Source organism: Bipolaris maydis, assembly GCF_028858645.1.
Source record: "Bipolaris maydis strain C4 unplaced genomic scaffold PSV08scaffold_1, whole genome shotgun sequence".
Taxonomy (NCBI): Eukaryota; Fungi; Ascomycota; class Dothideomycetes; order Pleosporales; family Pleosporaceae; genus Bipolaris; species Bipolaris maydis.
Window position 1 is genome coordinate 397261 of NW_027093857.1, and position 27649 is coordinate 424909.

The window sequence follows — 27649 nt, forward strand, 5'->3', positions numbered from 1 at the left end:
CTTTACACGGGCCAACAACCTATTCAATTTTATGTACATCAAGATAGCTCGTACGAAAAGGAAAAAAGAAGATGTGTTTTACTCGACTAACCAAACCCACCTACTGAAACGACAGTTGCAAAAGATGCGGCTTCCTCTTCTCCAGATCCAAAATCATCTGCCCCATCAACCCATTCGCCCAGCTAAACCACTGCCTTGACCAAACCCCCGCATTCCTTGCATCCACACTCTCATGCATCAGCCCCAGGCCATCTGTACTAGAAACCAACCACCTCAGATTCCGGGTAATCTCGTCGTCGTCCTCCGAGGTCAAAATGGTCATGATGAGCGCCATGGGCCACGGTTTCCCCGGCAGCGTATGCGGACTCGCTACTCCGGTAATCGCCGGGCCAACGGCGTAGTAAGGATTATCCCTGGACAGGACCTTACTTCTCGTGTTTTGGTAAATGGGGTCGTGGATGGTTGTGTATCCTATGTACGGGGCTGACAAGAGCGAGGGAACGTTGGGGTCATCCATGATATTTGCGCCGCCGTAGCCGTCGACTTCGTAGGCGTATATTTTGCCGTGAGTGGGGTCGTTTGCGAGGCCGTATTTTTCTATGCCGCGGTTTATGCCGGTGCTCATTTGTTGCATGCGGGTGGTTAGGGTACCAGATGAGGAGGCTTCTACGCGCGACATGATGACAGAGGAGGTGTTGAGGGCGGAGGAAAACATCATGTTGGAGGGGATGAGGTATTGGTAGGTGCAGGCGTCGTCGCTAGGGCGGTGGAATGAGCGGACGAGACCGAGGTTGCCGCGATGGGGGCTTCCGTTGCAGTCGTTGATGGGTGTGCCGCCGTAGGGTGCGCAGTAGGTGTATGGAGTGTGCTGCCATACGCCGTCTGCGGAATAGCTGTCGATCATCATGCTCTCTGCCGTATCCAGGATGAGCTCGACGGCTTTGGTCCAGTTACTGGAGTTTTGGAAGAACTCGTAGTCACGTGTGGCGGTTGCATAGTCGGTTGAGAGCTGGAGGAAAGAGGCGACAGAGTCAAGTTCCCACTGGCAAGAGAACACTTTGAAGTAGTCGTACGGCGGAGTGATGCGGTCGTCATTCTTGCTGCTTCTTTGCGGGATACCGCTCTCGTCTGGGGCTTGAAAGGCGTTGCAAAAGGCGTTTCCGAGAATGTAGCGTGCTTGGAGGTTGATGGCGCCACGGAACAAACTTGCAAGACTGTCGTGGCTAGAATTGGGTTTCAGCACGGATAGGTACGCTTGGAGTTGGTTGGCCGAGTCGCGCAGCCACATGGCCTGGATATCGCCGGTAATGACAAAAGTCAATTCCTCCTGTTTGATGGTATTGCTGAAACTGTCCGAGAGTCCTCGCCACGCAATCGTAGTGTCCAATGTGCTAGGCCATGTGTTTTCAAAGAGCTGTTTGAAGCGTCAGTAAGACACTCGTTTTACGCAAAGTCAAGGTCGAGGCTGTACCCGGAACAGATCGGGATCTTTAATCACATCGCGCAACCTGCCAATCGTCTCCTCAACCTCTGGGGCGCGAAAAGTCCTACACGGCTCGATGGGCCTCGCATAGCTCAAGCTCCATTTTCCTGTGGAGAAGGGTTCGTGGCGTTGGTTGGCGTAGTTCTGGTAGAGCGGGCACTGGGCGCTTGACAGGGGTGCGAGCAGAAGCGAAAGCCATGGGACAGCGGCGGCTACGTGCGACTGGCGCATTGCGCAAGCAGGCAACGGGAATGGCGTAAAATGATGTGCGTGGAAAGAGAATGACTACCGAGAACTGGATGATTGTGGTTATGTAAGAAAAAGCAACGTATCAGGACGGTATTTGGCGCATGATACTTGGGAGACCAGGGGTGATATTGGAAGCCAAGCCGCCACGGGTCACACCTCTTGGTCCAAGACAATTACTAACGATTCCTCCGATAGTTAGTGGGTCGGCAAAAGTAAGAGCAGAACTTTATCAACGGCAGCGAAGGCTACCCAGGCTGCAGACGAGAAGAGTGGGGTAGTAAAGGCGCACGAGCCGGTAAGGGGTTCGAAGTTCTTGCAGGTATGTAACATCATCAGGTCATATCAACTCGGACGGACAAAGTTTGTACATTCATTCATCATAAGCGCTAACTTGAACTAGGTTCACAGCTGCATGTAATCTATCCTTTGACAATGGCTCTTACCCTGTTCCTCTCCTCAAGGTCAAGCACCCAGGATATTCCTGATTCGCCAGCAGCGTCGTCAATAGCGACTTGCTCAAACTCGTCATCTTCCATGTTCAAGATTAACGTCATTTGCGTGCATTTTTGGAACGCATCGCGAAGCGCATATGCACCACCACTGGTGGCAGCTGTGATGATGCCCGAAATATCCCGCTCGAGCCGAACCGCACCGAGTTCGTTCACTCTGCCGTAGTAGCTCTTGATACGTTTTTCCAGTGCAGAAGCGAGATAGTTGAGGCCAAGGGCAAGAAGACGGTCGAAGTTTGCTGGAGTGAGAATGCGTTTGATTGGACGAATGACAACACCCCAGCCGCGATCAAAGCGAGCCTTGACAATATCGGTATCGTCGATATCTTCGTCATCGTTTGCATCTTCGCCGCCAGGGTCATACCTGATATCCCTGAAGGCCTCGGCTAAGATTGGCCGGATGCGGGGTTTGAGGACATTGGAGAACAGAACCGTGATACCGTCGTTGAGCAAATCACCACTCTTGGCTGCAAAGGACTTTTCCATCGATCTGAGAGTGTTTTCGACAAAGGTTGCATCGTGTCCAAACGGGAAAAGGTCTTGCAAGGGGGAGTGGGCATCTTCTTGGCCGGGTTGCGGTTGGATGCGCAGCTGCTGCTGAACTATACGCTTGACATAGTCGTTGGCAATGTCGAGATTATTGATCAATACCAAAAAGGCAATGACCTTATCTTCTGGCGGGAGCCCGCCCTGAATGACGGGTTTCGGGTAGCTTTCGTCGCGCATCTTTCTTTGTATCATGCCGATAAACTCGGCGCCCAGGATATGGCTTACGGCGGGAACTACACTAGCCACAACAGCCCGTTGCGATGTGGCGAGCGTCCTCTGCAAAACCTGGTTGACAATATACATGACGTCGTCAACAGCCGATGTTATAAAAGGCGGGTTGGACCCAAGGGGCTTGTTGGGGTTTAGAGTGAGATCAGATGGGGACTCGTCCAGCTGAAAGGCTTTCTCTACTGATCTCCGGAAGAAAAAGGTCGTCATAGCATTGACAGGTTCAATGAGGTGACTGTTGACCTTCTTGTGGAGGTTGCTAGTCGCTAGGAAGTTGGGCATGACTAAGCCATAGTCGATGTGTTCTTCGGGCTCGGCGGGCTGTATACATGAGCAAAGGATTGCGAGGATGGCATGTTGTACTTACCGCACACTTGTCGGAGATGAAGCGAGCATACAGAGCGTAGCGGCCTAGTATGAGGGCACCTTCGCCGAGCAGCGCGTCAATTTCCTTCATGTCGACGCCTTCGTCTTCACTTGTGCGGGCCACGCCATTGGCTGGTGAGCTTGCGCGAGGTGTCCCAGAAGAAGGCTTTTGGGCTGGGAGGAAACTTTGGACTAGGAAAGAGAATGCATAGGATTTGATATCGGTCAGTTTGCGGTCAATGTGACGTTCTTCATGCCATGTGTCGAGCACGATGCCGCCTTGGACATCGGCTTCAATCTGCAGACGCTCAATGACCTTTTGCATCATGCCCGGGCCATAGTGGCGCTCTACTAGCGGCTCGTGTCCGTCTACAATCTGCGCAATGTGCTCAAACAGCTTGGTGATGGTGTTGCCATAGAAGAACCCCTCGTTCCTCTGGGCTGGCGAGGCCGAGTTGAAGTTTGCGCGCGCCCTTGAAGCCACACCCTGGCAAACATAGCGGCCATATGCATCTAAGCCAACATCTGTCCTCCCAATCAAGGGGAACAGCTTAAAGAACCTCGTTACCTTTGAGCCGTCGCCGTCCTTGGCAGCTTTTTCAAACTCGCGCAAAAAGAGACCGCAGAGGGATTCGGCAGCGGCGTCAAGTGTCACACGCGGGGGGTCTGGCACTTCAGCTGTGGGCACGATTTCCTCCGCGAAACTACCGTTTACAACATCGTCAGGGATCTTTGCAGCACGGCTGAGGTAACCTGCGGCCGTCTCCCAGTCCTGGGGCGCGCCCATGGAGCCGTGGACACCGAGGACGCAGGCCTTGAGCTCGGCCACCTGTTCGACGACGTGCAACGTGGCCTTGACATTGGACTGCTCCTGGTCCAGCCGTTTGACGGCGCCTGAGATGCGAGTGGCAGTGGAAGCAGCATCGGACAGCATGCCGTTGCTGATGGCGCGCGTGTTGACGGTCTGAGTGCCGAGGTGGGCGCGCAGCAGATCCAGACGGCCGAGTTCACGGGAGAGGTCCTTTTGGGAGGCGATGAGGGTGTTTAGCTGGCGCGTCACAGCGGCCTCATGGTCATGCAATTGGCTGAGGGCAGCATGGATCTGGGCCACGCTGGCAGCAGCAAAGATGTCGTGGGGATCGGTGATGTCAACGGCCATGGGCGCGAGTGCAGCTTCGGAGCAGACTGGCGATGGCGGGATTGCTGTGGGTGGGTGGTGGTGGGTGGTGGGTGGAGGCTTGGCCAGTGACGTCTCATGGGAGCATCCTGGCCTCCGTTGCCCGTTGCCCCTGCAGCCAGGCCAGATTCCTTGTTGACGGGCCGGAGATGAAACCAGCTGCTCGTAAACATGCCGTCTCGCCGCCTGTTGGACATTCCTGCTGTCTCGCACAAGTCGCAGACTCTGCATTGTCTATACCGCCATTCGCACATACACAATCTGCCCCCTCTGTCACGCGCCCGCACTGTCGCCAAAACGGTCGGCTGAGTCCTCCCAACGGCCCTGTCATTCTAGACCATCCTCCCATTCGCACCACGACGACGACGATTACGCACCAACGAGCCGCAGCCGCACCCGGCTCGTACCGCTATTATTATTCACAACCACCACCACCACCACCACCAACAATAACAACAATAACAACACAGCGTGACACCGTCTCTTCCACTTATTCTCTCCTCCCCTCTCCCCCCTCTCTGCGCCGCCTTCACCCCCGCCGGACCCTGGGCCAAAACAGACTTCCCAAAACATCACCCGCCGCCGCCGCCGCTGCACAGCCCAGCCTCGTGCACACAGCCGCCCACGCCTGCGCCTCCACCACAACGCACACACCCTCCATGTTGCCTCCATAGACGACACTCCCAACTCACGCATACCCACGAGGGCGAACTCCCGGTGCGCCAGCAATTGTCACCATCTGCTGCCGCAGCCCAACCAACACCATGGATTCGACCGCCCACCTCCTCTATGCCGCCCACGAACTCCACGCCCGCGCCGGCGGCATGGGCGGCGACACAGCCAACCGCCCGGCTTCGTATAAAATTATTGGTCTAATCTTGGCCATTTCGTCTGGAGTCTTTATCGGCTCGTCCTTTGTCATCAAGAAACACGGTCTGCTACAGGCCAACAAAAAGTACAACGAAGAAGCAGGCGAGGGTTATGGATACCTCAAAAACGCCTGGTGGTGGCTTGGCATGACGCTCATGATTGTTGGAGAAATATGGTACGCGACACTTTTGCCCATGCTGGCCCAGCGTTTCGCTAACTTGAGCGCAGTAATCTCGTCGCATATGCCTTTACCGATGCCATTCTTGTCACGCCCATGGGTGCACTGTCGGTCGTCATTTGTGCCATTCTGTCCGAGATATTCCTAAAAGAACGCCTCAGTTTCGTCGGCAAAGTCGGTTGTTTTAACTGTATAATCGGCTCCGTCGTCATTGCCGTGAATGCGCCTGCACAATCGTCCGTCGCTCGTATCCAGGATATGAAGAAATGGGTCTTTACTCCGGGATTCCTCAGTTACGCTGGAGTCATTATCGTCACATGCGTCGTCATCGCTCTGTGGCTTGGCCCCAAGTATGGCAAGCGAACCATGATGGTCTACATCACCATCTGTAGTCTAATCGGAGGCCTTAGCGTTGTCGCAACCCAAGGCTTAGGTGCCGCCGTGGTAGCCCAGGCTTCGGGCACCTACGGTGGACAGTTCAAAGAGTGGTTCCTGTATGTGCTGCTTGTCTTTGTCGTAGCCACACTGTTGACAGAAATCATTTATCTCAACGTAAGTCACCCGTGTCTTGGCCCGTGACCACTACTAAGCTCTGCCCAGAAAGCCCTGAACCTGTTCAATGCTGCCCTAGTAACACCAACCTACTATGTCTGCTTCACTTCTGCTACCATTGTCACCTCGGCCGTCTTGTTCCAGGGTTTCAAAGGCACACCGCTGCAGATCGTAACCGTCATCATGGGCTTCCTTCAAATTTGCGCTGGAGTCGTGCTACTGCAACTGTCCAAGTCGGCCAAAGACGTCCCTGACTCGGCCGTCTTCAAAGGCGATCTCGATCAGGTTCGCACTGTTGCCGAGGTGGAAGAACCAGAGTACGAGCCACGTGCTGATACCCTTCGTGGTGGAGCCGCTATTCTCAGGTCGCTATCCAAAGCCCGATCCCACAAGGAGCTTGCCGAGGCTCGCAAGATTCAAGAAGAGCACATGCAACCCATTGGCGAAGGCGAACAGGTGGAATTCGACGGCATCCGTAGGCGCAAGACCGTCATTGACCCCAGCCGACCACCGACCCGGAATACTACTATCGTGCAAACCAAAGCCATCCACCCTCCACTTGGAATGTCTCAGTTTCCGCTTGACGACTCTGACGAAGATAACGACAGTTTCCACCCTGGCTTCTTTCAGCGTTTACGCTCGCGTGGCAAATCTACTAGCAGTCGAGGCAGCTCGCATACACCTGTGCCTGGCATGGACATGCACCCACTACCACCCATCCCCCAAGGTGACGGCATCTCAGAGCATGAATCTGACGGTGCATCCTATAAAAAGAGCATGATGACCCAAGACACGTCCTACAAGTCGCTTGATCCCCACATTCAGTTTGCCACTCCCCCATCTCGTCAGGGTGGCTCCGAGTCCCCATCATTAGCCCCTCCAACAACCAGGCGCCAATTCTCCTTTCAAAACGTCTTTGGACGCAACCGTCCAGACTCAACGGGCGAACCCATGTCATCGTCTAGCAGCAACAAGCTCCGCCCAACCAGCCGCCACAGCCGCAAGAGCAGCCGTGACGCCAGAGGCGGTAACACCACAGCAACCGAAGAAGAGCGTCTCGGTCTCGTAAAAGGCGACTCGTCAAATCTCCTCCCAAGCATCAGCCGCACCAGCGACGAAGACGACGAACTCCATCCCGGACCCAGCCCTCCACGCTATATGGACGACTGGCAACTCCCGCGAACCGAATCTCCAGCCTATGAGCATGAGGTTCCCGTGTTGCAGCCAGTACACTCTCCGACCCAGAGTCATAGTCGGAGCCGCAATCAAAGCCAGAGCCGCACAAGGCCCAGGAGGGCGGATAGCGATGAGCCATATGATGTTGATTTCGAAAAGGGTGGATATACTAGATAATTTTACGCAACACGCAAGTTTTTAGTGCGTTTAGCTAGGATATATACCGGGTTGGAGGGTTTTGGAAAGTTACATGTATGTTGTCGCGTCTACTTTAGCGAAAGATTTTGTTCCTTTTTTTTAACAGCGCGGTTTACGAGGAAGAGAGAGAGTTGGGTACGTCTTCCTATGAGAAAGGGAGCGAGATGACCTAGACGACCTTTGTTTTTGTCACTGTCAATATCGATGTAGCTTAGCATAGCGAGCGAGACGGCCTTTTGTGTTCCTCCCGTGTCTGGGTGGACTGACGGCGGGGTGTTTTGTATATGTACGGGGTTTTTTTTTGGACATTTCCAATACTGTTATGCAATGGATAGGATATATACATGTTTATGTATGTAAGAAGAAAGAGGGGGGATGTGCAAAGCACAAAGCACAAAGGAGATGAGCAAAGGGTCGGTAATATGGCATGCGAAACATGAAATAATTAGGCAACTTTAAAAAAATGGAGAATAATGATTTCAAATTCAAATAACGAAGAAGGAGGTAGTAGAAATACATCAAGGTGAATTTACCGATGGAGCCGAAATTTGATAACGACACAACTCAGACGCGTACTCTATGCATTACCCCCCCCCCTTTCTAAGTGAACTTTCATAAATAACAAAAATAACTACACAACACATTCCATGAAATATGAAATCCACGAAAACAACAATAACAACAAAACGGCACATCACACAATCTCCCCCTCATCCTCCAACCCGCCTTCCTCCTCATCTTCCTCCCAATCCACATCGGCCGCCGCCTCATCCGCCTTCCGCTGGACTTCCTTCAACCCACTCATTTCCTCGACCCAACCCGGTTCGTTTAGCGCTTTCTGCACGAACTCCCAGGGATCCGCAGTGTATGCATCCAGCACCTTGGGACTGCAGGCGGAGCAGCAATCAAAGGGTTTGCCTTCAACTTGAAGGTTCGAGAAGGTGGATAGGTAGCCGCGGATTGTGTGTGGGATGGTGCCGAGAGGGTGTTGGAAAGGTGGGGGGAGGGAAGGGTGAGATGATGATGCTGGTGGGGCTTGATGAGAGGGGGGTGGTGCGAGACCTTTTGCGGGGTGTTGGAGGATGGAGATGAGGAGTTCGACTAGGAGGCTGGATGCGAGAGGTGCGACGCCCGGGCGGGTGACGGTGCATTGTTGGTCGAGGGTTGCGTTGCTGAGGGACTGGTGTGCATGTGTTAGTTTGGGGTTTCATTGATTCGTTTGGAGATGGTTGTTACTTACGTCTGCGGGTGCAACCACGTCGTTGCAAAAGTAGCACCCTAGCTCTACCTCGTTCTCCTGCGTTGCTTTCAGGCCGTGCCGCATGACGACATAGGTGTCGAATCCCAGAGCCGCATTCAGCACAATTTTACCCTGTGCCTTGCCCATGACGGTTGGTAGCCATCTGCTCTCTCTGGTATCCATGAGCAGGAAAATGGCATCGTGTTCAGCAATCAGTTGTTGCAACTTTTCAAATTCCGTCTTAGTTGTTGCGGCATCCGTCATGGGGTGGCCGAGCATGGGAACCTGCATGACATGGCCGTTTGCATCCACCCCTGGGTAGATCTCCTTCAGAGCCTGTGCAGCTCTCTCGGCCTTTTTCGCCCCGCCTTTCAAACAGTCTTGGAAGTTAAATAGGGGTTGTCGCACAGGATTTGAAAAACTGACAGTCGCATTGTCGATAAAGGTAATCTTTCGGACGCCCCATCCCATCAGCGTGCGTGAGACATACGTGCCGAGCGTGCCCGCTCCCAGTAATAGACATTTGCAATTCTTGATGACGTCCAGGTCAATCGAAGGAGCTATGCGCCACTTGATGAGCTTTAGATTGAGGTCTACGGCCTGATCTGCCAACTTGGTCTCGTCCATGTACTCTGATAAGTCGACATTCCGCGAAGTGAGCTTTCCTGTTTCTGTTCGCTCCCATCCTGTGACCTTGGGTAGTGGCGGGGTGCTCTTCTGCTCTAGCATAGGCGATGTAGGCGCGGCGTTAGGGTCTGGGTCTGAGCGCAGCTGGAGAATCAGCGAGTTGGATTGGTCGCGCCGTGTATGCGTATCGCGGTAACAAAGAATCTGGGCATCGTGCAGATTCCATCGGTGTCGGATCAGTATGAGAAGGTTACGCAGCGGCCAGCCTGGGTTTGTCTCGTATGTCGAGGGGTCGGCAAAGCATATGAAGCGGTCCTGGCTGTCCACCTTGTCGAAAAAGCCCTTTTCATAGGCCTCAAGTCTGCCGACACCCCATGTATAGCCAAACTCTTCCAAGGGTGTCACTGGTGTCTTTGGTCTATCTTCACCATCCCCGCCTCCGCGTATGCGCTTGGCGAGGAAGAAACCTCTTTGGCGCACATCAGAACTATACCTCCATGTCTGCACGGCATCAACAAGGTAAGTGGTCTCTCTAGGCTGCAACCTCGTCACCTGACCCATCTGTTTCCAGGGGGGATCAGACTGGATGGCTGGGAAGCCAAAGTGGTAGGTGAACTTGTACTTTTTGAGGTTGGCGAAGATGATTGCTGTAAAAGAGGAGAGGAGTGAGGGGCATTCGTAGATGGAGCCGTCGTGTATAGCATCCCATATCTAGGCATGATCAGTAGACAAATAGGCGGCTGAGAGTGGACATGCATACTGTCTGGGCAGAACGTTCAAGTATGGCAGCGCGATCAAGGCTCTTGTAGTCCTCGATGGTGTTGCAGTTCTTGATGATGCCTTCAGCGCGGCAAAAGGTCGGGGGCGTGCTAACGGGGTGTTAGACGTGTAGTAAGCATCGGCATGATATGGCGTACTCATCCGATGTCAGCGCATTGGGATGGATCTGGATGCGCATGGAGCGCGAGGAGTGCTCAGTAGGGCGAACCTCGTACAGGCCCAGCACTTTGCGCGCCGAGTCGTCGAGCTTGTCATGGTTGATTTTGATATGGGCGAGGGCGGCGTAGAACTGGACATCGACGTCGCTCATCCAAGGCGCGAACTTGAGGGTCGCCATGGTGGGTGATAGTGGGGCTGGCGGGGTGTTGGAGGCGTCGGGAGAGGGCGATGGGTAGAGAGCAGAGAGTTCAGTGTCTATGGCGTGTAGGTCATATGGGTGTATGTATGGAGGTACGTATGTACATAGATGGCCAGAAGCAAGACACAGGGCGAGGCACGTGAAGCTGTCAAGAGAGCGTGATATGTGCTGCTGAGGGCTTCAGGCGGCCATACATGTGCATGTCATGCCCCCGCCAGGCCGTCACATAGGCGGGGCAGCGCTGAGGCGCGTTCCTGCAGCCGCACACGCGCGCTAACCCCCGTCTTCAGCGACACCGACACGTCGAGCTTCTTGTCCCCCGCCTTTCTCCCTTCACAACAATCATCTATCACTATGCTTATTGGAGTGTGTGGAGGCAAGAAACTCGCAAGACTCGCTGGCCAGTTGCTGACAAGGCAGCAGGAATCTGCGCGGGCAAGTCCGAGATAGCTTCGTGCCTCATCGACGAGTACAACTTCACCCGCCTACGCCTGGCAGGCCCTTCTGCAAAGCCCGACAATGACCACTCTGCCTCGGCACAGGGTTTCGTAGATCCTCAGTATACCTTCCAGCATGTCGATTCGCTGCTCGACTTTGTCACGCTGAGATGGAGGGAACGATGGGTCACGACCGACATTTGGGATGCCTCTGTTGTCGATGCCCTTTTGAAAAGGCCTTTCTTTTTGCTTGTCAGTGTCGATGCCCCTGTCAGAGTGCGGTGGCAGCGGTACCATGATCGCTGCACGGCAAGCAACACTGTTCCACCGTCCATCCTCGAATTTGTCGCCCAGAACGATGACCATCAGTTTGCTCCAAACACAGGCCTGAGTGGATTGTCCTACCGAGCACAGCTTAACCTCCTCAACAGCACCACTTCGATAGACTCTCTGCGCGCTGCCATACGCTCCCTCGATCTTACCGACGAAGCCCGCCTGCGTCCAAGTTGGGACCAATATTTCATGCAACTGGCCGACCTGGCAGCGCTGCGGAGCAATTGCATGAAGAGGAGAGTTGGTTGCTGCATAGTTCGGGAGAAGCGTGTGATAAGCACTGGATACAATGGCACGCCACGCGGTATGACCAACTGCAACGAGGGCGGATGTATGTGTGCAACCGACGGACGTTTTGGCTTTATGTGCTGACCACGTCCAGGCCCTCGTTGTAACAATGCTGCAAAGGGAGGCTCTGGCCTATCCACCTGCCTCTGTCTTCATGCTGAAGAAAATGCTCTACTCGAAGCAGGCCGTGACCGTATTGGCGGCAGCGCTATCCTCTACTGCAACACATGTCCCTGTCTGACATGTAGCGTCAAGATCACCCAGGTCGGTATAACTGAGGTCGTATACAATCAAGGCTACTTGGTGGATGACCAGACGGCCAAGATATTCGCCGAGAGTGGGGTCAAGCTGCGGCAATTTTCTCCGCCCACTGGTGGCTTGGTTGACTTGGGAATCGGATTTGCTGGCAACAGATAAGAAGGTGTATCTTCGGATGGACACTAGTTAGTTATGACTGCATCTGGTGGACTATGACGCCATAGCGAGCCTGTGATGTTACTAGAGGCTGGATTGTCGACATTAGAATGTAGGCGTGACGAGGTCGCCTGATAGTTGATGGATGGCATATCTGTGCTGGACGTTTCTTGGAAGTATCACAATATCACAGAGGTGCTAGAGAAGGTCGTTCTATACGGCATAAAGAGATTCTGTTATTTCCGAAGGGGGGGAAGTTTTGAAAAGATGGCATTGTGTTTATCAGGGCCGAACAGCGACTGAGGGCGGGCTGTGCACTAGTGGCGCGGAAGCCTACGGCAGCCGTTGCGCCACATGTCACCTGCCATATGCGTGGCGACCACACGGGAAGCTTGCCGCACCTGCCGTCATCTTGTCATTGCACCGTTCCACTTACTTTGGTAGACACTGGTTGCGCCAGAAATGGTCAGATCGGTAGCATTGCTGTAGTCCTTCAAGTTGAGTACAAATTGACTTTGAAGGCTATCATTCGTTTCCCCGGTAAGTATGCAGTGCTTACCGCCGCCGGCCCTTTTGTTCCCTACTACTGACCCAACGAGCCAGGATTTTAACCATCCGCCCGGGCCTCCATGTCAAAGCAAAACATGTTTCTACGGGAGTCAACAAACCTTATTTGTTAAAATGATGCGCAGATCCACACCCTGCCCCGCCATCTCGTATGTCCCGACCGCAGTCGTTTAGCAAACAGATTTACGAACAGGACTGCGCACGCCTTCTTGTTAGGCTATCTGGCTATTCTAGCAGGTGGGGACCATCATGTCGCACACCGGTGAACAAGCTTGACCAAGCATCGACAAGCATTCCTTGCGAGGCTGATCGCTCCACTTAGTCTGGGCACCAGGAACTGTCACCGCGCACCTTGCATGGATATCCTCCAATCACAACTTCCACCTCTACGGCTCCATCGTACGATTCAGGAAGGTCCACAAGCTCTGCGTTATTGGCAACTGCATCGTGCTAGTACTTATGTGATTGCTTATCCACTGTCAACCTCTGCCCGATGGCACGGCCTACGCGGCCTGCACGGCTGACATACTAGACGGTTTATCACGCGTGGATTTCCATGTTTAATGTATCTCCTTCTCTTCTGGGATAAGTGCCAGGGTGCTTGTCCAGCCGTCATGTCTTGTACTAAGTGCTCAAATACCGCTGTTTGCCTCGATTCACAGTCTCCTGCTTTGGTAGCGACCGCTCGTCTGTCAATCTCAACATGAAGCTCCTTTCGGTCTTCGGTTCATTTCTCTGTGCTTCAGCAGCTCTCGCTGCAAATGCCCCTCGCTTTCTCAGACCTAACAGAGTCCATCGCCCCAATCCAGTCATTGAGAAGCGTGTCCCTGGACAGGACTTTCAGAACCCAGAGATCAACAAGAGAGCTCATACCTTCCTCAACGCAAAGACCCAACGTGAGTACCGATCTTGTTGTCTTATGTATACAGACATATACTCATTGCCTTTAGCCTTTGCTGTCGATGGCAAGAATGTCCCCTTGGCCAATTTCGACTTAGGTGAGAGTTATGCTGGCTTACTACCCATCTCCAACGACAAAAACGAAACGCGCAAGCTTTTTTTCTGGTTCTTTCCATCTACCCAGGCCAAGACACCGGAGGAAATCGTCATCTGGCAAGTCAATTCAAGCTTTTCTCCCATGTCCCAGTCTAACATTTGCGTAGGCTTAATGGTGGCCCTGGATGTAGTTCACTCAGCGGTTTGCTCCAAGAGAACGGCCCGTTCTTGTGGCAAGACGGCACTCTTGCCCCAACTCAGAACCCTTATTCATGGCACAACCTCACCAACATGCTTTGGGTCGAACAGCCTGTTGGTGTCGGCTATTCGGAAGGCGAGCCCGATATCAGCAACGAATACGAACTCAGTGACCAATTCCGCGGCTTTTACAAGAACTTTGTCGATCTCTTTGGTGTCTGGAACTGGAAGACTTATGTTACCGGAGAGTCATATGCTGGCTTTTACGTTCCTTACATTGCTGACAGCTTCATCCGTGCCAATGACAAGAAATACTTCAATCTTGGTGGCATCGCAATCAACGACCCCATCATCGGTACTGATACTGTCCAACAGCAGATCGTCATCCGGCCCTACGTCGAATTCTGGCAAAATGTCTTCTACTTGAACCAGACTTTCTTAGAAAGAGCCCGAAAGCGCGACCTGGAATGCGGTTACACCCAGTATTATGAAAAATACTTCAAATTCCCTCCGCCAAAGGGGCCCTTCCCAAATCTCCCTGACCCATTCGACAGTACGGGTGATGTCCCAATTTGCGACCAGTTCGATAACTACGCCCAAGCCATTGCCGAGGTAAATCCTTGCTTTGACGTCTACCACATCACCGAAACCTGTCCGTTCAAGTCGACGCCGCTCGGTGGAACCAACCCAGGAGATTATGTCGCACCAGGCACGGAAGTCTATTTTGACCGCGCAGATGTCAAGAAGGCTCTTCATGCCAGTCCTAACAGCACATGGATGTTGTGCACAGATAAGAACGTCTTCGCCGGTGCCGGCGTAAACGGCTCAGACACGTCTGTCCCACCCGCCAACAGCGGCGTCCTCCAAAACGTTATTGAAAAAACAAACAACGTCATGATCGGCTCTGGAGACCTCGACATACTTCTCAGCACAAACGGCACCCTCCTCGCCCTTCAAAACATGACTTGGAACGGCGCACAAGGTCTAACCAGATACCCCTCCCAAAACCTCTACGTGCCTTACCACCCCGAATTCAACGGCGGTGCACTAGCTGGCGCTGGATACCAGGGCTTATGGACCAAAGAACGCGGTCTGACCTTCTACACTGCGCGTCTTGCAGGTCATGAGTTGCCAGGTTACACGCCTGGCGTCGGATACCGCATGTTGGAGATTCTGCTCGGTCGCATCTCCGATTTTAGCAGCACCCGCGATTTCACCACCCAAACAGGTAATTTTACTGGTACCACCGATCTCTATTAGTAGACGAGTAGGATACCTAGCATTACCTGTTTTTCGCCGATGATTGAGATTTTTTGTTGTAAATATAAAACTTCTTAGTTGCAAATTATCGCGTTGTTGGCGCCGGATATGTTCGGGTATATCCACTTTTGCTAAACTTACACTATGACACTTGCATTCTTGACAACCTTGCTATGATCCCTACCCGTTGTCTACCTTTTCAGTAATCACCCAATTTGGCGATGTGCCACTAGGCCCAGAGTAGCCTTACCCCTCTTTTGCCTTTTCGCCTCTCCATCCTTGGCAACCCCGCTCAACTAGAGAGGAAAGGATCCGTACCAAAAGCCCTTCTTCCGCGCCTCCCCCCCCTCCCTCCACTCCCTGCAATCAGAAAATGTGAACATAATCTAATCATCTGGAGATACAAACATCGCTCTGATCACCCAGATCCCGGCTCGCTATGTACGGCAGTATAGTGAATACTGCGTTGATTATCACTTTTACGTGAATCCGTTTTGGAAAAGCAACCTACCAAGCATCTTAAAATTGCCTATTTGAGTGATTGCTTCTAGGATACAGGAATGTAGATGACAAAGCGAGAGCATGCTTAGTTATTCATTACTAGAACCACGCATTCCTTCCTACTACATCCCGCCAGCTTCGCCCTCTCACTCCTTTTTTCATCCAAACTGAAATCTTCTGCGCAGAAAGCTATTAGAGGAGCGCCTTGAATCTTTCTCACTGTAGTTTATCGATGAAGAATGGTTTGGATGTCCTTTTGTAACCAACGTTGATGTCTGACCCCACGCATCGCTCATATCGCGACTCCAGTTCACATTCAGAGATGGCGGTATCGCCACGCATAATGAAGCACAATCATGGTGATAGTTTTCTGCATTTTCGACTTTATCAATATCGCTTCGTATCAGGCCCTAGAACCTGGGGTATGCGAGATGGTCATAACATAGACGAAGCTTATACATAGTTACATCGGAAGCATATGAACATACTCATGCTGCGGCATTCGCGAGGGGGCGCTTATAACATGACTTTTCTGGCTCGAACATAGTCTTGGATATGCGTAACTGCAGTCTTCCTGCCCTTAGCCTTTTACCAAAGATCTCTATTCTATCGTGTTTGCCCACCTTCTGGAGATCTGCTCCAATAAAACTATATAGCTTAACGTAGCACCGATTGCTGCTCGCTTTGACATATTCGAATTAGGCCCTCAATGAATCGCTAACAAAAAGAAATCTCGTTTAACAGCAGCGGTGCGTCAAAGTAGGAGAGTATGCATGCCTACAACATCCAACTTTCATTAAGTTATTGAACCAAAAGAGAAAAAAAAATCGAAACTCTCCAGCGGGGAATTGAAATTGAACCCCAGTCTCCCGCGATTTGCCAATTGCTTGACAAGCGGAAATACTGACCACTATGTCACTGCGACATTTGCCATCATTTTTATGGAATTCTCCGTTTTAGGATACCAACGTCCGTTAATTTACCTGCTTTGGCTATTGTAGCCTGAGAACTGTTCCCTGTTCGAAGGTATATTAATCTTGAAGCAGCTCGTGTTTCATCCCCTTCTACATTAGGAATCTCAGTATATTGGTGGCGCTTATCGCCTTACAACAGCATCGCAGCGTTTAACCGTCAACACTAACTGGCCTCTTACTATGAAGATCCACTTTAGAGATCCACTTTTGAGGTTGTACAGGTTGCCTGGTGAGGCGAATTTGCGAGGCAAACCTGCGAGGCAAACTACTAGAGCTAAGCCATGCGCAGCCATAAGCACGGGCTTAAAGACGCTTCTGCCTAGCTTATCAGAAGGTATATAAAACTGTCTCGCCGCTATTTCTCAAGCCATTTAAATAGTGAATTCAAAAACATCTAGTGTTCCAGGCAATTTCTGAATCTATTTTGCAACTCCGCCGCTATGGATGAATTTATTGTTAGCAATGAAGACCCCTTCGACAACTACGATTGGATATCGACGACAAAACAGCAGCCCCTGGTCTACCAATTAAGGTCAACTCTGGCAACAAATGCGAAAAAGCATAATGACGCGAAAGGGAGTTCAGTTGTATTGATGGCATACGACTACGAGAAAAGCATAATCGACGCAGAGAAAGATCACGTTGTCCAGCTCGTACAAGATTGGAAGTTTCCAAAGGCTGTGGTGCAAAGTCTCCTCAAGAGAGGGGTGCCAAGGGGCTTTTATCGACGAACAGACGCTACAAATATCTTTTTTTGGTATCATGTTACTACCTCGCGTCCAAGAAAGGCTATGTCAATGTACGATTTCATGCGGGTTTGCACCGTATACGACACGACTACTTCCTTTTCACGTACCTTGGTATTTTGTCCCCAGAGCATAATCGGCAAAGCGAGAGAAGCATTGCAGACAGCCTGTAATGCTGAACCCAATACCAATACAGAAATTGAGGACTGGGCGATCCCACATCTCTTTATCGCGCATTTGTGCATAAAAGAATGGGAAAATGAGGAAGAGCGAGTTAGACGCTTAGCAAACAACACGGTAATCCCATGTCTTCTGTATCCTAATACATAAATACTAAATATATTAGGCCGTGTGGTTGAACTTTAACGCGAATAAACTTGTGGACAATAAGCCAATAGAGATCATCGACGAACAGCTTCATCGTGTTCACTGGAGTATGTTTTACTCTGGTACTCTAAACAGTGTTATATCCCATTTAAGACAGGAGTTTAACATGTTTCGAGTCTACCGGACATGTCCAACAACAAAGATCTTTGAAATTCTTGATTCGTTTTCAGTACAAATGGATAGCACGCGCTTGAATTTCGAATTCTTTGAGAATTACTTCAATACTGAGCGTCAAAAAGTAAGTCCATTCTAGCTTCCTAGACTATTACTTATATAATTAGTTCCTCGATATGATCACTATTAAAAATGCTGGATATACTCAAAGGAATACCATTGCACTCCGGAGAATAGCAGAAAGTAGCCGTGAAGATGCTCAAGAAATGAAACGGCAGTCTCAGCAAGCTCTCGAATCGTCTAAGCTCATGATGAAGATATCATATTTGTCAATGTTCTACCTTCCTGGTACATTTCTCGCTGTAAGTTCCCTGATAGTGCTATAGATACATACTAATGAGGTACTAATATCTCGGCCCTTCATAGACCCTCTTTAGCACCCCCTTTTTCCAAATAAATCAGGAGCTGCAATTTCCAGCTCTCACCAAGTTGTGGATTTATTTTCTTTTCGCTACCATCCTTACGGCAGTCACTTTTCTAGCATCGACTGTATGGGATATCATTCGAGATTGGTCAAATAATCGAACGGACAAACAGGCAAACCCGGGATTGTTGACGAAGGATGAAGGGGACAATTACATGAATCCTGACAGATCATTGTTAGAACCTGGACCTTCCGCGTTGAACGTTGAAGCATTCAAGAGTCATTCAGCCGAACGCTATTCTCATGTAATTGACAATGAGACCGACGATGATATCGACAATGAGACCGACGATGATATCGATAATGATATCGACGATGAGATCCGAGGTGAGATCGAAGATGAGATCGTAGGTGGCTCTCCGCACCTACATGGGACAGTAGCAACGGAAACCGAAAATAATTGAGCTTTAATGTCGTTGGTTCTAAAGGGTATGCCTAGATTATCATGGATCATTTCGTCCGTAAAGTACGTTACGCAATAGTGAAGTTTCGAGAATGTTCTGCTGTGCCGAAGCAAATGATTAATATTCGCTATTCAACCTCGGAAAACTGACAAACTCCTCCTCCGTGTAAGAGGCTGCGCTCTGGGGAGCAATCGCGAGGTATACAAGAGGTCATATTTAATAAGAAGCCACCTACTCTACTTACGTGGCGTTCATTTACTTATTAGAGAAAGGTCATACTAAAGAGTCTAAGCGTGTTGGCCTGAGCGCCGCTCGGGCGTTGTACGGAATCTAGGTACTCTAGGTAGCACCTAGATTCTGTGGACAACCCGAGATCCCGTCGAGGAGCTATCTAAAGGGCGTTTAGCCCGTCACAACATATTATTTTCAAATCTTAGAAATAAGCGATTTCTCTATTCTTTTTATAATAATTTTATTAGTCACACCGCCTCGGTTAGGGTAGCCTACGTGGCAACCAGTTTTGAACTGGATTTCACGCTTGATACACCAGCCATACGTGTGTTTTCATCGGTGCTCTGAAGCAATCTATTAGCAACTGTTCTTGAGACGTACTATTGCGAACCAAGTTTTGGCATATCGCGCATTCTCTTACGCTTGGACAGCCAAGCGACTTAGACTTCGGGAAAAACACCCAAAGTGACCTTTTTCAAAATCAAGAAAGCCAGTTTAGTAGCATGATTACTTCAGATTCATTAAGAATTACTGCATTAATCCTAGCGGTTGTTTATCTCTATCAAACTCCAACGCAGACATAGGTCTTAGCCCACATGTTCTGGCAATTCGAGCCGATGCCTGAGTTCCATTTCACGAAGTCTGTAAGACTAATCTTGTTGAAGCTAGTGAAATTTCTTGCAGTTGGTTACCATGCCTGGCCGAGTAGGTTGAGGTGTCTGGACACCATTGCCCACAGAAGTCGTTGTGGTAGGCTTAGTTGTGACTGGTGAAGGAGTAGAGCCTCCGATGACACCAACACAAGCATTCACGTTGGCCCACATACCGGAGCAGTCTTGGCCGACTGTAGGGTTCCATTGTACGAATTCATCACGCGTTATCTTCTGATAGCTGATGATCTGGCTGCATACAACGCCCTGGGCAACCCAATGAAACTTGTTGCAGTTACTGACCATGCCTGGCTGAGTTGGTTGGGGCGTCACAACGCCATTACCAGGAGTTGTACTAGTAGCCGGCAGTGTTGAGCTGAATTTTGTAGAAGTAGCAAGCGTCGTCGGCGTTGAGCTCGCAACAGTTGTAGGCGGGGAGTCCACAGGAGGCACGCCAAAGTTTTGCTCGACACAGTACGAGGCGCCATCCACGAAGGTGCAGGATGTTGCTAGTATGGGGTTCTGCTCGCATCATATCAAACATTAGTCGTGCTACAATGCAATAGAGTAAAACAGTGTGCAACTTACGTATCGAACAAGCTGTTCTACGTTAATGCCGTATGAGGGAGCTATCTGGTCGCAGGTATCAGAAGCCTTGGCGACGAACCACCAAGTACAGTCCTTGATTGTGCTGGGATCCGCGGTAGTTGGAGGTGGCTCGAATCGGGCAGTGCCAAGACAGAAGAGCTGAGTGAACAGCGAAGAGAAGAGGAGAAACTTCATTGCAGAAGTGTTGACTGCTGGAAACTCAATTGTCCTTGACCGTGAGTCGTAGACTTTGAGACGGGTCTCATTTTTATATTCTGTCTTCCAAAATCAAGTCGATACAAATCAGGCCATCTGCTAGCTGAAGCCCATACTACTGTCAAAGTCCCTCCTCGGTACGGCACAAAGTGGGGAAATACAACATCTGCACTCAGTTAGGGTTTCCAAGGCCCGGAAAGATTTTGAAATTAAGCCTCAAATTCCGGCAGGAACTATTGTAATTTTGCTTCGGCTCCGGTCATGGTATGCCTTACATGTGCCTTCCGCATTGAGCAGGCCTAGAGCACAACCGCTATTGCTAATAGCGATCTTGGCGTTATGCCGTTATGCCTGTACGACTAGGCAAAAGTCGCGATAACTATAATAAGTGTAATCATTCGGCCCGTGGTCGAAAAGATACACAGCCGCGGCAGGTACATTGTTGGGCCGCCATGAGCGCTTAGGTGGATCACTTGTGGAGATGCAAGCGCTGCGGGTAATAATATGCACGATCTTCCGAAAAGTGGATAAACATCCAGAGAAATTTGCATCATAGTTGGATGGATTCATTCAATACGCTAAAATCGGTGGCGCGGTTCAGATCTTTATTACTCTCCGGGAAGAAGGCCCAGAAAATTAGGCAAGTCGACACAGTTGGAAGTATGTACATATGTAGTATGCATATATGTGAATAATAATTAAGTCAATATTTGAGCTTTTGCGCTGAAATGGCGTGCATGAGTGGTATGAGGTCAAAGTGAGTGCCCTCACAGTTAAGAGGTGACTGCTATCCTAGAGTTCAAATACATACAATGGCATGATATTGGGGTGCGACGGGTTCATCTTTGTCGACACGCTGTGCGTTTCTCTGTAGAACCACTTCTACAATATCTGAAGGACATAGAAAATTCGCATTTAAGACTCGCTGCATTCAATCTTCTCTTCCTCTCCCTCTGCCTCTCCATCCTCCCCTTCCTCCTCTCGTAGAAAGAATGGGAGCTGGCTTAGGTTTTAAACATACGAAGCCATCCTCGTCCAACATCCATCTCTCACGATCAATGAGATCAATCGGCGTCCGCATCTGACCATCCGTCGCAAGTCTGTCGGCGCCTTTCTTCAGGAACAAGCTGAACATATCGGGACTATGGCTGAAGTGGTGAGCGCAGGACCAAGAAGCATGTAACGGTGTTGATCCTGTCTGATCTCGGGCGTTGATTTCGGCACCATTCTCAAGAAGAAAGTGTGTAATCGCGAGCCTTTGGGCTATCTGAGGGGCAAATGGACTTAAGTAGTGGCCAACTAAATGCAAAGCCGTCTCCCCATTTGAAGTGATGGCATTCACATTCACGCCATGCTCAACCACATACTTCACGAGGTCGAGGTTGCCGGCGTGTGCCGCATTATGGAGCACTGTTTGCCCGTCCGAAGTAGTAGCTTGCACATTTGCACCATGTGAAAGGAGGAGTTTGACGAGCTTCTCGTGTCGTTCCGTGTCTGTATCGTTGCGCCTTGGATATGTGGCGAGCAGAAGTGGTGTCCATTGCTTTGTGGTTGTAGTCGCGTCAACCGCGGCCCCTTTCAAGAGAAGAAACTCAGCGACATCCAGGCGCCGGTCTCTACAGGCCATGTGAAGCGGCATAAAGCCATCGTGATCTTTTGCAAAAAGGTCTGCGCCGAATTTGAACAGTAGCTCCGCAAAACAACGATTGCCGGCGAAGTGCAGAGGTGTGTCCAGGTCAGCGTCTTTAGTAGTTGCTTTTGCTCCTGCATTAATGAATGCTTCGGCGAGACTTGTATCGTGTTGCTGCTCAGAAACAAGGCCGAATAGTGGTGTACGGCCATTATCAGGACGCTCCTTCTCCAGTTGCAGTCCACTGCTTAGAAGAAGGAGAGTTTCGTCTTTGGGGGATGCTAGATTATCGTCAAGCACAATCCAGAACACATTCAGTCCTGGTGCTGCCCTATGCTCCGACTGCCACTCCTCTGGCTCCTCCCAATTTACATCCGCACCAGCTGCGATGAGGCTTTGCATGATACGCAATCGCCTCCCGGGTCGACTTCCGTACCATCGACATTGATCAATACCCTCATCCTCTCGCGCTGCGCTTGCAAGGGCAGAACTCAAACAAGACCGGCCTTCTGAGTCCGAATCTGCTAGAAATCTGGAAACATGCACCAAGGCGAGTTCAACTGCCTCATCGTGCCAGCACACTGCGGCTCGATCTAACGCAATACTCCAGCCCTCCAGTTTCGAGACGTCGGAAAAGTCATGCTGTCCCAACTTGTCCGCAATTGTGCGCATACAATCTACGCGATTGAGAGAGGCAGCTAAACGAAGAGCGCTGCACGGTATCTTGATTCCGAAATTGATCAGCGCTTCAAGCGTGTGTCGAGCACCAAGCCATGCGGCTCTGTTGATAGCATCGACATGAAGCATTGAGACTGGTTCAATTTCTTCCTGTATAGTTGCATCTGCTCCGGCAGACAGTAATGTACGAACGGTATCTGCCTGGTCTCCGTGGATCGCGAGTTGAAGCGGTGTAAGGTTGCATTTGCTACGAGCATTAACATCCACACCAGACGCAACTAGAAAGGTGACTTGGGCATCGTCGCCCCTGTAAGCAGCTTTAAACAAGGGCAGATCGAAATCGTGTAGCGGCCACGGCTCAATGACATGTAGATCGTCGCATTCGACAATGTCTTGGTGGGATAATCCAACCATGTTGCTGTGTCTCGATAGCGAAGAGGGGAAAGACTGCCGTGTGGCTGCCAAGCGTGCAGCCGGCAAGAAAAATGGGAAGATTACGGACTTAGCGGTAGCTTCAGGGCTCTGAGAATCCAGCAACCGCCAGATTGTGCCTTGTGCTGTTACTCTCGGAGTGCCCGACAAACGAAAAAAAAGTTTGTTGAGGGATCAGCCAAGCCAAGAGACTACGCCGCAATATATGGAGTGGAAACAGCATCCTACGCTGACTTGATCAGGTCTTACGCGAGGTATGGTATCTGTCGCGCACCCGTACACGGTTTTGCCAAGCCTATTTGGCCTATTTCCTATGTAGGTACGCGTTACCAGCTTGAGCCTAGCGGAAAAGCTTATGGTATATAACTTAAGCTGCTCAGTGCATACACTGGGTGGTGATTCAAATAGTACAAAGATCACCTGAGCCACGTTTCCAACTGCTGTTTTCCTCCAGAGTTATGAGCCTGGCATTTTAAAGCACAGAAATTGATTCTCCCTGCGCATTAAATCAATTGGCTACTGGGCTCAGCCGCTCTAATCTGTTCAGAAACCACACAAAACAACCAAATCCGCATTCCTCACCATGGATCCTATCATCTCGAGCGCTCCCAGCAGCGTACAAGCAACCAGAATCCAGCTCAGGGATTGCGCAAGCTGGAATCACTGGTACACCCAACTATAGTTCAATGCAAAAGCTCACGGCGTATTTCTAGTCTTGGTTCCTAACACCGCCAGGCTCTAGCGCGCTATAGCAGGTGTAAAGAGACTGGCCATAATTCGCGTACATGCAAGAACGACACTCTAGATACTAATGTCTGTCCCTACGTGCCGGGACGCCTGGTGTAACGGGACACTTTTTCTTCTGGACGCCCGGCATGCTCACACGATATATGTAAATTAGCCGGTTTAATGTGCATGTATACACTAGCACTAGTCCTCCTACTACATCCCTATCTAATATTAGAGAACGCGTTGCTAACTATGCTGTCGCTCTTTTCGTTAGTGCTGCTATTATTCCCGATGCTACAAGTAATCAGAACACGACAACATCGAGTATTGCAATTCTTAGAATTAACGCAGTATATTGCACCTAAAAGTTAGCCTGACACGTCCTACGACCCGTTAGCACTTGAGAAGCAGCGCCTACCACTACTAAAGAGTTATAGCGACGCCGTAGCCGCGAAGAGCGACATAGCCGACTCTACTACGCGAGCATGCTACTTCCCTCGGCACCTTTCTTTACGACGTCCTAGAGGCTATCAAACGCAACAACAGCTAGACTATGCTAGTAGAATTGAAAGAAATATTGTGGAAAAAGAGATCCCAATGTGAAGACCCATCTACCAGCCTAAACTCTACTATGCTACTACCTCATTCTTAGCAACACTTACTATACCTCTACCTAACTCTTGGCAACTATACACCCACCTAACACCTATCTATCTTCCAGTCTACTTGAACAGTAGTAGGCGCTACTTTTAAAATACTAATAGATTATAGGGAGTATTAAGCTAACCATTGCGTGCAATATACTGCGTTAATTCTAAGAATTGCAATACTTGCTGTTGTCGTGTTTTATCAACTGTGAGACGAATGACTAGAGAGCGATTCTCCACGCGACAGGGTAGATATACTAGAAGCTGACTAAGGTACACTAACCAACCACAGACTGGGGTCAGAGGCGCCCAGTCCTGACACGAATAGTAGTTACTCCTGGTCAATCTTTAATTCCGTCCTTACACTCCGCCGAGGGTGCTGTCCCCGTCAGCCTCCTAGCTCTCACGGCGCCACAACCCGCCCAAGAAGGCGTCAGTCTCCTCGCCCTCACGGCGCCACAATGCTCTTTTAGCCTCCTCCAGTACTCGACGTGCCAAGCTTGGTGCATCGCTTCTGACTGTGATATGCAGACTTAGTCTTTGTTGAATTTTAATTATTAAAATGCACAAGGAGTAATGTACCCTTAATAGGAGCAGCAAGCGCTGGACAAGCTAAGATAGCTGCTAAAGCTAAGCTAGCAACAGAGACAAACTTCATTTTGGTAAATTCTGTTACTACTTTGGTGTCACTTTGGTGAAGCTTAGTAATATAGATAAACGATAGGCAATCGCTGTTTTGATAAATTCAAACCAAACTACATCTTGTAGGCTACAAACCGAGCATGACTTTATATCTTTCTTCGAGCCCACAATTAGGCCGAGGGAGCTATAATTAGCAATTGCAATATTAATTAATTCTCGATAAGCGATATGAGAATGACAGATACTGCCCCTGAAGAAATGCATTAGCAAAGTTAGTGAGAATATTTGGCCCGTTGTAAATCTTACGATAGTTCCTGTTAGTGCCGTTCCGACCTCATCGGCCCTAAGTCTTATCTTTGTTGATCCTAACTGAATTTTATGACATCCGATGACAAATCCAAGCTGCTCACAGGTCTCTGTGTCTAAAGAAGCAAAGGCGTGGAGTTGCGTCACCTATAACAGCACGTGCAACCTCGCTTGCGTACACTTGTCGCAAGCCGCTCCCTCTAACGTCTGTCCCTGTGTAATAGAAAACCTTGTGTGCTAAAAATCAATAGTCGGATCTCAAGGATCACGATATGCTCTACAACCCTCGTCATCCGATTCGTCATTTTCAGCACACAAGGTTTGGTCAGATAGGGACAGACGTTAGGTTCCCTGAAATCGGATGAAGACTCCAATAACATCATTTACGATGCGACAGCATGATGCGATAGCATGATGCGATAGCACAATCGTTTGCTATATAGTATTGACTAGGTGTGGGGTTAGCTCAAAGGCGTGCTAGAAGTCGTAGTGGTGTTGTCAGATATACTGTGTAAGAGGACGTCAGCGGACCGTAGTACTAGCTAATAAGAGGCACCGGAAGCAAGGAAGTGGACCCACCGCGCGTAATCAGCTAGTGATGGGAGGGGTCTAAGCGAGAGAGAGACTCCTCAATAGTCCGGAGAGACATGATCAATCAGTCATCATCCCATTAAACACCCATCTAATCTGACAGGTATATTGGTGCGGCAACAAGCAAGCAGAACTGCATCGATCAGCTTCTTCAAATGAAAGAGGAAAACGAAGATATGGAACTCGCTAGATCGCAATCTCTTGACGCCGAGGATGAGTGCTTGCTTGACAGCGATGACGAGATCCAACGCCGACAGCAACATAGTATTGTCCGACCAATTTTAGCTCGGCTCGCTACCGCCAGTTTCGTCCTCACGGCTTGTTTAATGGTGGCATTTGCGTACTACCTCGGCTACTCACACGGCAGAGGAATATATCCGCGCCTTCCTACTCATGGTAAGCAGATGTGATGCCTGAAACAACAGCCTCATAAATGCTAAAGCTTCCACCTCGTCGACATAGCTATTACTAAAGATGCTGCTCGGTTACATCTCCAGCTCCTCGACGACGAGTTCGAGGTCCGCAAGCCAGAGAATAGGATATATAAGGGCGAACCGCGCCCGGAGCTTAACAATGCCTGGTCTGACTTACTCCGTGGCTTAAATTTCCGTGTCTCACAGCAAGTTGCAACGGAGGTGGGGTTCGATTCTTTGGAGTTGGGTGACGGCAGCGGCGACAGATGGGCGACTATGGCTGTAAAGCATAATTTACACTGTCTTGTAAGTTTCATGATTGACGCCGTCTATAATTATTTTCCTTGTAACCAAGTGGTACGCAGAAACGAATCCGCGAATCATTGTGGCCAGAGCAGTATCCGGAGAGCTGGGAGCTTGCACGGCCAATCGATGGCAAGATTAATCCACATATGGATCATTGTATCGACAAGTGAGTTAGCCCACGAAATCTCTCGAGGGTCTTTTTTTGCTCTTCGATAGAAGCTAATCGATCTCTTGGACAGCCTCCGGCAAGCTCTTATGTGCAATGCAGACATGACCCTATATCGCTATCATTGGCGGAATGACACTCTCAAACCGAAGCCGACCGTTATGAGCCCTCATATCTGCCTTGACTGGAAGCGGCTGCAAGACTGGCTGGATGTGCACGAGTTTGACATCTACGGTCGCAATATGCTCGTTCATCCAACGCTGGGACGAGTGCACCCGAGTCTGTGGGTGGCAAATCATAATGTATAAAAATGGCGGACGTCTGAAGAAGTATAACTTTTCACCTGCAACCATGGTTTGGTCACTAGGACATTCTTACTCTGGAATCTCCCACTTGCTAAATAGAGCAACCTATGCCTTGGGCCGGAGCATAAATTGGAACGCGTTCGGCCTCTCCATGCTCAGAGCATACATAACACCTCATCCAAGAGCCTTTCGTAAACAGGACCTATCCTTAAGATGGACGACAGCTTACTTAGAGTTGGAGTCGAAGATCGGACTAGTAGAAATCTGCAGTACAGAGCCAAGGTGAGCTCGTTTTAGAAAAGCATGATACCTGTAATGAAAGCCCATCCCACCACCACTAAAGCAGAAATCTTTGATACAAACCAGCAGATGTGGGCCAGGAAATCCAACAATAGTATTGTGAACATCGCGGAACGTTACAAATAGTAGTCGCTAAGAAGAGCGCACGTCCGGACTAGTGATACAAGACCCATGTA

The 27649-nt window shown here is 50.1% G+C and overlaps 9 protein-coding genes across 9 annotated transcripts; 5 read left to right on the plus strand and 4 right to left on the minus strand.

The window, feature by feature from the left end:
- Positions 1 to 2: 2 nt before the first annotated feature.
- Positions 3 to 4553, minus strand: PSV08DRAFT_192403 (glycoside hydrolase). Its single transcript, XM_014219287.2, has 5 exons — positions 3386 to 4553; positions 2176 to 3339; positions 1472 to 1642; positions 1287 to 1414; positions 3 to 1223 (listed from the first exon to the last, which is right to left on the minus strand). The coding sequence occupies exons 1-5, from the start codon at positions 4541 to 4543 to the stop codon at positions 101 to 103; spliced, it is 3744 nt and encodes a 1247-aa protein (XP_014074762.1). The 5' UTR covers positions 4544 to 4553; the 3' UTR covers positions 3 to 100.
- Positions 4554 to 5325: 772 nt separating this feature from the next.
- PSV08DRAFT_375694 (magnesium transporter NIPA-domain-containing protein) lies at positions 5326 to 7835 on the plus strand (the record flags this gene model as incomplete). Its single annotated transcript, XM_014219286.2, has 3 exons — positions 5326 to 5606; positions 5660 to 6161; positions 6210 to 7835. 3 exons carry the CDS (start codon positions 5326 to 5328, stop codon positions 7512 to 7514), a joined length of 2088 nt encoding a protein of 695 aa, XP_014074761.1. The 3' UTR covers positions 7515 to 7835.
- A 394-nt stretch (positions 7836 to 8229) lies between these two features.
- On the minus strand, positions 8230 to 10519 carry PSV08DRAFT_213135 (uncharacterized protein; the record flags this gene model as incomplete). The annotated part of the gene is made up of 3 exons (XM_014219285.1): positions 8230 to 8715; positions 8776 to 10113; positions 10289 to 10519. The coding sequence occupies 3 exons, from the start codon at positions 10517 to 10519 to the stop codon at positions 8230 to 8232; spliced, it is 2055 nt and encodes a 684-aa protein (XP_014074760.1).
- Positions 10520 to 10861: 342 nt separating this feature from the next.
- PSV08DRAFT_253779 (cytidine deaminase-like protein) lies at positions 10862 to 12257 on the plus strand. Its single transcript, XM_014219284.2, has 3 exons — positions 10862 to 10916; positions 10964 to 11641; positions 11693 to 12257. The coding sequence occupies exons 1-3, from the start codon at positions 10895 to 10897 to the stop codon at positions 12013 to 12015; spliced, it is 1023 nt and encodes a 340-aa protein (XP_014074759.1). The 5' UTR covers positions 10862 to 10894; the 3' UTR covers positions 12016 to 12257.
- Positions 12258 to 13252: 995 nt separating this feature from the next.
- On the plus strand, positions 13253 to 15197 carry PSV08DRAFT_406351 (Alpha/Beta hydrolase protein). The gene is made up of 3 exons (XM_014219282.2): positions 13253 to 13475; positions 13530 to 13692; positions 13743 to 15197. Exons 1-3 carry the CDS (start codon positions 13283 to 13285, stop codon positions 15031 to 15033), a joined length of 1647 nt encoding a protein of 548 aa, XP_014074757.1. The 5' UTR covers positions 13253 to 13282; the 3' UTR covers positions 15034 to 15197.
- Positions 15198 to 16877: 1680 nt separating this feature from the next.
- PSV08DRAFT_253814 (uncharacterized protein) lies at positions 16878 to 18736 on the plus strand. The gene is made up of 4 exons (XM_014219281.2): positions 16878 to 17551; positions 17601 to 17879; positions 17923 to 18117; positions 18182 to 18736. Exons 1-4 carry the CDS (start codon positions 16949 to 16951, stop codon positions 18641 to 18643), a joined length of 1539 nt encoding a protein of 512 aa, XP_014074756.1. The 5' UTR covers positions 16878 to 16948; the 3' UTR covers positions 18644 to 18736.
- Positions 18737 to 19539: 803 nt separating this feature from the next.
- Positions 19540 to 20307, minus strand: PSV08DRAFT_242322 (uncharacterized protein; the record flags this gene model as incomplete). The annotated part of the gene is made up of 2 exons (XM_014219280.1): positions 19540 to 20046; positions 20113 to 20307. The coding sequence occupies 2 exons, from the start codon at positions 20305 to 20307 to the stop codon at positions 19540 to 19542; spliced, it is 702 nt and encodes a 233-aa protein (XP_014074755.1).
- A 952-nt stretch (positions 20308 to 21259) lies between these two features.
- PSV08DRAFT_213144 (ankyrin repeat-containing domain protein) lies at positions 21260 to 23050 on the minus strand (the record flags this gene model as incomplete). The annotated part of the gene is made up of 2 exons (XM_014219279.1): positions 21260 to 22107; positions 22726 to 23050. 2 exons carry the CDS (start codon positions 23048 to 23050, stop codon positions 21260 to 21262), a joined length of 1173 nt encoding a protein of 390 aa, XP_014074754.1.
- Positions 23051 to 26138: 3088 nt separating this feature from the next.
- On the plus strand, positions 26139 to 27176 carry PSV08DRAFT_397754 (uncharacterized protein; the record flags this gene model as incomplete). The annotated part of the gene is made up of 4 exons (XM_014219278.1): positions 26139 to 26379; positions 26446 to 26702; positions 26762 to 26868; positions 26942 to 27176. 4 exons carry the CDS (start codon positions 26139 to 26141, stop codon positions 27174 to 27176), a joined length of 840 nt encoding a protein of 279 aa, XP_014074753.1.
- Positions 27177 to 27649: the final 473 nt, after the last annotated feature.

What these genes read in the sequence shown, in the direction of transcription:
- PSV08DRAFT_192403 (XM_014219287.2), bottom strand. Translation starts at nt 4,543, where the DNA reads ATGGCCGTTGACATCACCGATCCCCACGACATCTTTGCTGCTGCCAGC. An exon ending in TCATCTCCGACAAGTGTGCG is followed by an intron (nt 3,340 to 3,385) that starts GTAAGTACAACA and finishes TCATGTATACAG; the next exon opens with CCCGCCGAGCCCGAAGAACA. An exon ending in ACCGGCGATATCCAGGCCAT is followed by an intron (nt 1,224 to 1,286) that starts GTGGCTGCGCGA and finishes ACCCAATTCTAG; the next exon opens with CCACGACAGTCTTGCAAGTT.
- PSV08DRAFT_253779 (XM_014219284.2), top strand. Translation starts at nt 10,895, where the DNA reads ATGCTTATTGGAGTGTGTGGAG. An exon ending in GCTTATTGGAGTGTGTGGAG is followed by an intron (nt 10,917 to 10,963) that starts GCAAGAAACTCG and finishes ACAAGGCAGCAG; the next exon opens with GAATCTGCGCGGGCAAGTCC. An exon ending in CAACTGCAACGAGGGCGGAT is followed by an intron (nt 11,642 to 11,692) that starts GTATGTGTGCAA and finishes GACCACGTCCAG; the next exon opens with GCCCTCGTTGTAACAATGCT.
- PSV08DRAFT_406351 (XM_014219282.2), top strand. Translation starts at nt 13,283, where the DNA reads ATGAAGCTCCTTTCGGTCTTCGGTTCATTTCTCTGTGCTTCAGCAGCT. An exon ending in CCTCAACGCAAAGACCCAAC is followed by an intron (nt 13,476 to 13,529) that starts GTGAGTACCGAT and finishes CATTGCCTTTAG; the next exon opens with CCTTTGCTGTCGATGGCAAG. An exon ending in CCGGAGGAAATCGTCATCTG is followed by an intron (nt 13,693 to 13,742) that starts GCAAGTCAATTC and finishes ACATTTGCGTAG; the next exon opens with GCTTAATGGTGGCCCTGGAT.
- PSV08DRAFT_253814 (XM_014219281.2), top strand. Translation starts at nt 16,949, where the DNA reads ATGGATGAATTTATTGTTAGCAATGAAGACCCCTTCGACAACTACGAT. An exon ending in TCAATACTGAGCGTCAAAAA is followed by an intron (nt 17,880 to 17,922) that starts GTAAGTCCATTC and finishes TTATATAATTAG; the next exon opens with TTCCTCGATATGATCACTAT. An exon ending in TTCCTGGTACATTTCTCGCT is followed by an intron (nt 18,118 to 18,181) that starts GTAAGTTCCCTG and finishes GGCCCTTCATAG; the next exon opens with ACCCTCTTTAGCACCCCCTT.